The following is a 9374-nucleotide window of genomic DNA, read 5'->3' on the forward strand; positions in this document are numbered from 1 at the left end:
AGAAAGAGGGCTAACAGCTTTGAGGCCTTGTCAGTTTCTTTCACTAGCAGCGCTTATTCCCCATCAACAGCCGTAAGCCCGCAGCCAGAAGTCCGCAAATGTGACGTCAGATCCACGCTCCTATGATCCAAGGCTGACCTCAGGAACTTCATTGCATGACATCTCCGTGGCCGTTTTCTATATGGGGCATGGAAGTAATTGGCCCCATAACTACTCCAGCTGAACATGGACATCAGTTTATCCTGGTAGTCATTTATTATTTTACCAAATGGATCGAGGCAGCATCCTACAGAACAGTTTCAGAAGCTATAGTAGTGAGATTTGTCAAGAAAATCTCTCCTTTTATGGGGTTTCTCACGAAATCATCACAGATAATGCGCCGAACATGGACAGTGCCATGATGGACAGAGTTTGCCAACAATTCAAGATCACTCATCGCCGGTCTCCTGGGGGCAGACCTAAGATTAAGATGAACGGAGCAGCAGAAGCAGCAAACAAGAATATGAAAAAGATTTTGGCCAAGATGATAGACACCCATCGAGACTGGCATGAAAAGCTACCCTTTGCTTTGATGGCATATCGCACTGCAGTCAGGACATCTACAGGAGCAACCACATATGATCTAAGATAAGCTGTAAGACCAGCTCAGGTCTTGCTTCCTCAGGATTCTCATTCCGACAGATCTATAAGAAGTAGACTGGGCCAAGATCAGATATGAACAGCTATGCCTCATCGATGAGAAGGGACTCACTGCCATCCGACAAGGTCAATGCTACTAGAAAAACCAAATCTTATTGTTATATCTATTTATTCCAGCCTTGTTTTCCTGGGAACCATATAGACTGAGAGTGGGGTGATGGGGGCAGAGATGGAAGGATGGAATTCTCAAACTAAGAGGCTTATCAGGGCGGGTACTTCTTCAGACGTAGGTTTGGTTGATGCCATAGATAAGAAAAGAATAAGCCCATATGCGAAGTATAAAAAGTAGGAGTAGCAGGTAGGGAGAAACTCTACTGCAACTTGCATGCCAGGAGGACAGAGCAAGAAATTTACATACGTTTGGTCTTGTTCTTCCCTCTATGCCAAGAGAAATCGAAGAGGAGGAGAGATCCCCGGTAGCGGGAGGCTTTAAACCCATTAGAGCTGCAAGATGGAGCAGTGTTGGTGGGCTCATGATGCAGACTGGGAAATAGAGGGCCTTGCTGGTAGTAGACCAGAAAACCCCAAGCCCTTGTAAATCTTAGGGTTGAAAGGAATTCGGAGGGTGCTAAGGCGAATAACTTCTACAAGACCTTGCTCTTCCCAGAGGTTGCCCTTGAAAGGCTCCATGCGACCATTCGTCGCTGGCGTCTGGCCAAGAGTGAAGTGCGTTGGAATCAAAAAGTCTTTTTTAGTACGAGACCGGACCTTTTCACGGTAGTGCTTCCCCCCAATTTTGATTGTAACTCAGGACAGAAGGATGAGAAGTCCAGCAGAGCAAGGACCCAGGTTAGCAAGGCCATCCCCCTAGGCATGAATGGTGTCTGAGATCTACCCAGCATCATCCTGGTTATGACTTTGAGAATAAGTATGCCGGGAAGATTTCTGTGTTTAGGTTACAGGTCCCGTGGTAAAAATCTATTCTTTCCTGAGGTTATGGCCTTCCGGTAATTTCATAGCTTAAATCTCTTTCTTAGGCGGATGAACAGCCAATAGTCTAATGTTCGCTCTACGGTCTTAACCGCCTTGTCATATCTGCGCTCACGATCATATGACTAACATCTGTGCTAACGGTCAATTAACTACGGTCAATGTACGCACTACGGCCAGAGGAACAGATTCGCTAACAGCCCAATTGACTAAAGGTCTTTCTTCCGCTCTCTCGCCATAATCTAACGGCCAATTGTTTCTTCCGTCCATCTGACCTTTTCAGCAGTTCTTCCTCCGCCATAGGATAGAAAAGCCGCTAGAAGAGCAAGAAGACATAAAGGCAAACTCTCTTACAGTCTTACTTTCCCTCTGGTCTTACTCTCTCCAGTCTTAAGAGCTAACGGTCAACTCGCTCCTGTCAACTGAGAGTCTAACTGCCTAACTGGCTCTACGGTCAATAGGCCAACTCACTAACTGTCTAATATCCGCTAACGATGTTGAGTCTCTTCCGCTAACTGTCATAAGAGCTAAAGGCTCTTTCCGTACAGCTAGCTACTTGCTATGGACGTATAGATAGTTTAACAGCAAATATTCGGTCAGCTAGAACAGCTATGTCCCACTAGATAGATTTCCGTACAGCAGATATAACTGGCTAAGAGTCTAACTAGCATAATAGCCTTAGTACAACTGCCTACGGTCTCGATTAAAGATTGCCGTAAGAAGAGGTTCAGTTATGGCTGTCGTCTCATGTCGTAAAGCAGACAACATCCCTTAGACGCCTATAAGCCCGGTATAAGACTAAATGCCTTAAGAGCTCTTTATACGGTAAGCTAGCTATGTCCGTAAGGTTAGATTTCTGTACAGAAGAGCTCACGGCCAATAGACTGACTTTCTTACTGGCCGGCATACAAGCATTCTTCTTCAACAGCAGTTAGTCCGTTCACAGCTACTTCTGATTCAATTGAACAACCCATTCCAACAGCCTCTCCTCCTCCAATCGCAGGAGAAAGTCACTCTGGTGGTCTGCCCCTGTAACTCGATAAATCAATCCTAAGACTAAGAGAAGAAAGCTTTTAACGTGGGTCGACGTATAGTCCACTCCATTCTATCTATGACGCATCGAATCAACTGAGAGAAATCCTGAGTAAAGGGTCTTTTTGAGACTCCCCACACGAAGAAAGGAGCGACTCGCCAGACTTGAACTGGCATATCGGGCAATCGGATCAAGATTTTCCTATCTTCCATCTCTCCCTAGATTAGTCGCTTAACCCAGCTTGACTCCTGTTTACAGGCTTTCCCGGCTACAGTACAGATTGTACTAAAGACAGCTCGCTCCTGCTCAAAAATCACACAATAAGCCAAGGCAGTTCTAATCTAATCTAGAGAGTGGATCAACTACTTCCGTTCTGCGCTCGGGTAAGGCCAGGCAGAAACTCCTTTAGTTGGCGGCTTAGCTTTAGCTGCGGGTGCGTATGAAAAAAGTAGGGATGAAAGCCCATTTCCGTACCATTCATTCGTAGAAGGGGCATAGCTTCATTCTATAAGTTTGACTATAAGCGGGCTACCTGACATTCAAGGGGAAGACTCAAGGTAAAGGCTTAGTGCCAAAGAACCTACTCTTTCAAAACAAATTCTCATCTCAGGAAGACAGATCGAACTCTTACAGATAGAACAGATAGATTGGTATTGGTGTAGGCTCTAAGCCAAGCCTATCTCGTGTGCTATAAAATACACAACGTACTTTCCCAAGCCTTTCTCTAGCTATTATGTCTAGTCCCAGGTACAAAGAGGTGTATATATAGCGTTCTCCTTCCTGCCTCGACCCTTTCGGCCAAGAGGAAATACGGAGCGACAAAAGCGATTCCGGTCTCCCCACCATTTTACAGGTATAAGGCACGCCATTCGGTCCTTTCTAAAGTAGTAGTAGTGGTGGCTATCTCCCTATGAAGTCTGGGATCTCTTCCAACAACATGTAAATAGTTGATCAGATTCGTGAACCCTGTTGAGTCCACTGGACTCACTGGAAGATTCGAAATGCCAACCCTAGCTCGACTCGATCGATGAGTGAGACTTCCAAGGTCTCGATCTTGGGAATCATAGTGAGAGTGCTTTCGTGCTTTCACTTAAACCCGCTAAGCCCTGCTATTATATACGCAACATTAGCTCACCTCGTCTGATGTATACGGATCGAGCAAAGGCTAAAGTAGGGGAGTTAGTGGAAGCATCGCTAGCAAAAGAATAATCTCTTCCTATTGGAGTTGCTTTCGATGTTGGTTCCGGCCAATTCTCTTCCTTGGTGTGCCAGGCGAGCAAAGAGGTATGGTCTATAGGCGGGCATAGTTTTCCCTAGGCGGGGATAGCCTATACATATAGGAGTTCATACGAGCAAGGGTATTCAATCACTCGATTTATTATAAGAGGATATTTTACTAAACGGTCTACCTCTGGACTCTCGAAAGCAAGTAATTATGGAAGAGTGGGATACCTTTTTCTTTATAGATATTCCGCCTTTTAAGAGGAACGGTCGTAAGTGCTGCTAATGCTGCCTTCCTTTTTCATTCTGCTTTTGAGCGAGTTGGAGTAAGAAGGTAATCCTTTGCAGCCCTTGTATCAGTCTTGGTGTGAGACCATGGCTAAGCAGTAGAAGACTATGGAGAAGTCTCCACCCCATGTAAAGAATCGCTGTCTCCCTATTCTGCTTCCCTAGAGCCTGTTGGAGTTGCTTTACTTTCTTCTGCAATCTAACTAGAGGTCATAAGGTTTTGAAGGGTGGAAGACTAGAGAATGTGGATTGTAAGCTCTTCTGCGAGGTCCCATACGGTATGTCTCGCTTTTTTTTATTCCTGCTCTTTATGAACAAAAGCTAGCCAATAAAGTGAAAACAAAACCTGTAGGAATACCTCTTCTTTCAACAAGCCTTAAAAGCTGTCTCTTTTTCAATAAGGTAAAAAGCGGGTTTCACAAGCTAGTCGGCAAAGTCACTATTGAGGAAGCCAGCAGGGACAAGATCCATAGGTCCAATTCCTGCCTTTGACGATCCAGTTCCTGTTGGACTTTCTTTCTTTCTCTTCGGAAAAGTGTGAAGTTGTAAGCGCATCCAGTTCCAATGAGAGTTTAGAACCATTTACTTCCCTTGTTTGCCTCCTCTTCTTGCCTACTGCCTTAAGGCTGATAAAGAGACCGCTAAACAAACCGACACAGACTGGCCCATGCCTGCCTTAAGCTGATGTTAAAAACCCCCTATACACTAGCCTTTTGTCCAGTTCCCAAGGGGACCAAGCATCGGCACCATACTCGGCTGGTCTTTCCTCACAGATAGACACTGGAGCCAGAGCCCTCGATTCGCTCATTTCAACGAAGCGAAGCTTAGCTATTGACAAGGATGCTTATTATGTTGTTTATTTTGAGAGAACTGGGAAATGCCAGGCAAAGCCTTTGGTTCGGTAGGGGACTGATTAAACGCAAGGAAGTTCTTTTCCAGTTATTAGGCCAGCCATTCTCTCGATTGGTTCAACCGGAGCAGCCGGATCAGGGTTTGACTGACCTCTCGACCTTCGGAAGTCGGGCGGGGCCCCTATTCAGTAGGGTTGCCTAGTTCGCTTAGCCGCATTGCTTTGAAAGTAGGGAAAGGTTTTGAGTTGAATGCTATATGGTTTAACATAAGGCGCAAACCACATGGGAGATATCCATTCTGTGTATTTGATCGTCCGGTCCGTATAAGGCCTGCCTGGAGTAATCGTTCGATCTCCTCGATCATGAGATCTAAGCATATTCAGCATATTGGTTCTTTTATAACCGAGAGATAGGATATCCAGTTGAATGAATGAAATTCCGCCGATCATCCGTCCAACCTCTCGCATTTATTAAATTAAAATGCTTTAAGTTTAAGGACGGGCGTCAAGCCCTACCATCGATATGATGAAGGTTTCAAGTCAAGATCTGTTCCATGGTCTATGCTACTGGTTTGAGATCCACTCCATGGCTGTAACCCATGGATGAACTTCTCAACGAAAGAGAAGAGGTTGGTGTTCACCTCCTTATTTATTGTTGAAGCAGCCATGATTTCAGGGGCGCAAAAGTTGTCCCAAGACAAAAACCGAGAAACTAGTAGACTCACCCTACACCAACCAATCCACTACCTCAGAAATAAAGCCAGAAAGACGTCTTATTTGCTCTGCTGAACGAATGAAGTAAGTGTCAACGATGGGTTATGCAATCCATAGCGCGTGCAGCAAGGAGCATGGTGAAGCGCTACGCGACGCGAAGAAAACTAGCCTTTCGTGCCAGCTACTTTTTCGATCGTTGTGGAAAGAACGAAAGATTCTAAATTGAACCCCGAAAGACGAGACTGGCCTCGAGGATCGAAAGACCTTTCTTTTGGCAAGGTCCGCTATTGATATGGAAAGAACTCCAGCAGAGCTAAAGGTATCCTCCTCTTATGCCTTTGCTCTAGCTCTTATGGCGGGCTACTGTACCGGTTCATTCTTCAGTTTATTCTTCGGACGAAAGAGCGTATCTTTCTTACTCTTATTCGGCGGGCGATTCTTCATTCCCTACTTATATTACTTACCTCGAAAGGTTCAAACCATTCTCATAATCTCACCGTCACGCGATCACATCTTCCCCGATTGCTAGTTGAATCCTGTTTGATAGAAATTGGTGTTCAGGAAGTAATCGAGATGGGTGTTCCGTGTCCCTGTATCGAAAAGTGGTTGTTTGCAATAGCACGTCGTTGGCAAGCATATATACGTTACCAGAGACGACTACGACCAACATACGCTGCACTGACTTGCAAACGAAGCTTAAGTTCGGCTCACGTAACTAAACTACATTCGTATTGCAAGCAACATACGCTCACTACGCCCATATAGCTAGCCTTCAAAACTACCATATATGGTAACGCAATAACAAGGCTACATGCCCAGAATACGCTAGAAACGAGCCCAGTACCCATCGGGTCAGCACAGTGCTACGCGCCTCGTCTTTTTGAACAATTTAGATAAAAACTGTTCCACACATCCAGGTTGCTTGCAAGACCGAATCCTCTGTGTACAGTACAACTTGACTTTCCCGGTAGGCAGAACTAGGATGTTGCAAAGCCTAATCTCAAAGCTTGGAGTGGTCCATTGAGGCCTTAAAGTTTTCCACTATAAAGAGGTCTCGATCTTTATGTTCTCTTTGCGTTCCCTCTCAGAACCCGGGTTCACTCTCTAGGAAGCTTCCCTATCCCGATCTAGTTCTTCTTTTCTTCTTCCCCGAGGCTTTGTTCACAAGTTTCTCAAGCTCTCCTCTCAGAAGGTTCAAGGATTGCACGAGAGATTGCCCTACCAGCTAAACCACTTAATTCCTACCGGGGTGGCTTGTGACTAGGTTGGTACGGGTGAACAAGCCTAAGTTATCTGGTTCTGGCTAATGCCCGGCTTGGGTTAGTAATGCTCTAAGTTCGGTTAGTACAAGAGGCTTACTACCATGAGGAACAAGAAAAGTATCTGATTCTGGGTCTGGTTCTGTACCCCCTAAACTTCGAATAGATTGTTGCAACTCTTATATAGCCAACTATTGAATACGAAAGCCCTGTTATCGAATACTAACCCTTGATTATTATTATCTGTGTTGGATGACACTTTCGAAAGCATAGATCCACGAGAACCAGAGGGTAACGTTAAAGTATCGAAATGCGTGTGCGTTGCTGCTACCTTGGAACTCCTATTGAGTCAAGCAGCAAAGCAACTAAAGCACCGGAGCTCTTCTAACCAGAATACAAGGTCAGTCGTCCCCTAAACTCTTTGAATTCTTTGGGTAGTTTAGGAGGGCAAGAAGCTCGATGCAGGGAGTCCCTAATCTTTTATTGTTCCTTAACTTAAGCTTTGGCTACTCGCAGGAAGGCGTGAATCCACTGCGACATCTTCTGCCCCATCCGATGATGCTCACTGAATACACCTCGAAAAGGAATAACACTTGAAGCTGACACCTTAGACTTCCTCTCGGGCAATCTATGAATTAGAAACTTACTCATTTCTGTAAAGAATCGTGGCTGGGCTCTGAACTCTGAACCGGGTTTGTAATAAACTAAGCTAGATAGGAGTTGCCTAACCTTATGAAGGGGCTTTCTACCAGATGCCATACTAACGCGGATAATGCTTAAGCAGGAATTCCCACAGCCCCTCGCTCCTAAGGCTCTAGCTCCATCACCGACTACTTAATTACCTGATGAGATAGCTCGAACAGCGGAAGGCAAGGATCCGGGCTAACCGAGCTGGAAGGAACTGAACGCAAACAAAACTCTGATCTACCGGTTTGAAATACTCTCTAAGCAAAGCACTCTATGATTTATCTGCTGACCGTAACGAGAGACGAAAGATAGGATTTCTACGGCTACCTAACGAGCTTCCCGCTCGGACTCTATATGCGTAGTCCATATCGAGGCTTGCTAACTAGACGACTTTCAATTGCTTTCATGTTCCGACTCAAAGTTGATCGGCTACACTGATAGTGATTGGGCTGGATCAGCAGATGATATTCTGAGTACAAAGGGATATGCATTCTCATTAAGCTCTTGAGTATAGAGGGCAAGATTGCAGCTCTCTTGGCAAGGTTTGGTTACCTCTGCCGATGGAGAGGGGAGTTTAACTCACGACCGGGCAACAGGGAAGTGCCTAGGAACAACTTTTATCACAAGGCCGGTAGAGCAAATATAGTAATGGATGACCCACTTATGATGTTGCTTTTCCGTTAGTAGCTTAGGTCCTCGAAACCTCTGGTCCCTTACAGACGATGGTGATTGCGCTGGAAACGGTTGTCTTTGGCCAAAGTGGGAGCATATATGTTTCGGGTTTACAGCCTACTCTTGTCCAGTAACCATTCTGAGTGGAGGAACGGGCCGGAAAGCCAATTAGACAAGGAAACCCTAGATCCTAAGTAAAAAGCAGCGGTCATTGATGGGAGTCAGTCGGATGGCGCGCCTCCCCCTAAGGGGTGGGGACGGAGATACTGCTTCGGTCGCCACTGAGGAAACCTCTTGCGTAAACGGTACGGGTTCAACGTGGCTTACTATATCTATATCTATGCGGGGGAACCCATTAGGTAACTAATTGGAACTTTACCATGCCGATGACGCGACGGCGACATACGGGGGGAACGAGGTTATTAGGCAACAGAGATGGGCAGGGATCACATCACTCGGGCAAAAGCAGCGAGGGCTTTGAAAGTCTTACTCGCGGGCGAAAGCGTGGAATAGAGTGAAGTCTTGCCATGAGCTCTTTTATCCAATCATTCAGCAGCCAAGAGTTAACATCTGGTCAGTCTTTTCTATAACTTAGACTGTTAGTTAGTAGGATATTGGGATCCCACAGTACTCAGATTCTCCCTTGCTCATTCTTAGTCTCATAGTGACAATCTCTCCAGATTCTTTGAATGATTCTATTAGTTGTGGATTCTCTAACTTTTATCTAAACAGCTCCAATTAGGAAAGAAGAACCTCAACTCTTTCTCTTTCTTTCATGTTTAACCCCCTGACATTCCAGATTACAGCCCTCATGATACAGTCTTAGTGATGGAATCTTTACTCGCCCTTTGGGCATTCCTATAGTAGCTTTGGCCGGTCTCTCCCTTCAATGGTTACGGATCCGACGATTGGCGCTTTTCATTACCTCCGCTCTCGCTCGCTTAGGCAGTCTTTCTCATAGGCTAAACTAACTTACAGCAGCAAGGAGAAGTAGCAGTGAGAAAGAAGACAAACCTTCGCA

General features: G+C 45.5%; 1 protein-coding gene across 1 annotated transcript; it reads left to right on the forward strand.

The window, feature by feature from the left end:
* The first annotated feature begins 268 nt into the window (after window positions 1-268).
* Window positions 269-631, forward strand: LOC149510573 (uncharacterized). The gene has a single exon (XM_089757562.1). The coding sequence runs from the start codon at window positions 269-271 to the stop codon at window positions 629-631; it is 363 nt and encodes a 120-aa protein (XP_089613688.1).
* Window positions 632-9374: the final 8743 nt, after the last annotated feature.

Source organism: Durio zibethinus, unplaced genomic scaffold, assembly GCF_047325235.1.
Source record: "Durio zibethinus cultivar Kanyao isolate XHJ-2024 unplaced genomic scaffold, ASM4732523v1 HiC_scaffold_30, whole genome shotgun sequence".
In the NCBI taxonomy this organism is placed as follows: Eukaryota; Viridiplantae; Streptophyta; class Magnoliopsida; order Malvales; family Malvaceae; genus Durio; species Durio zibethinus.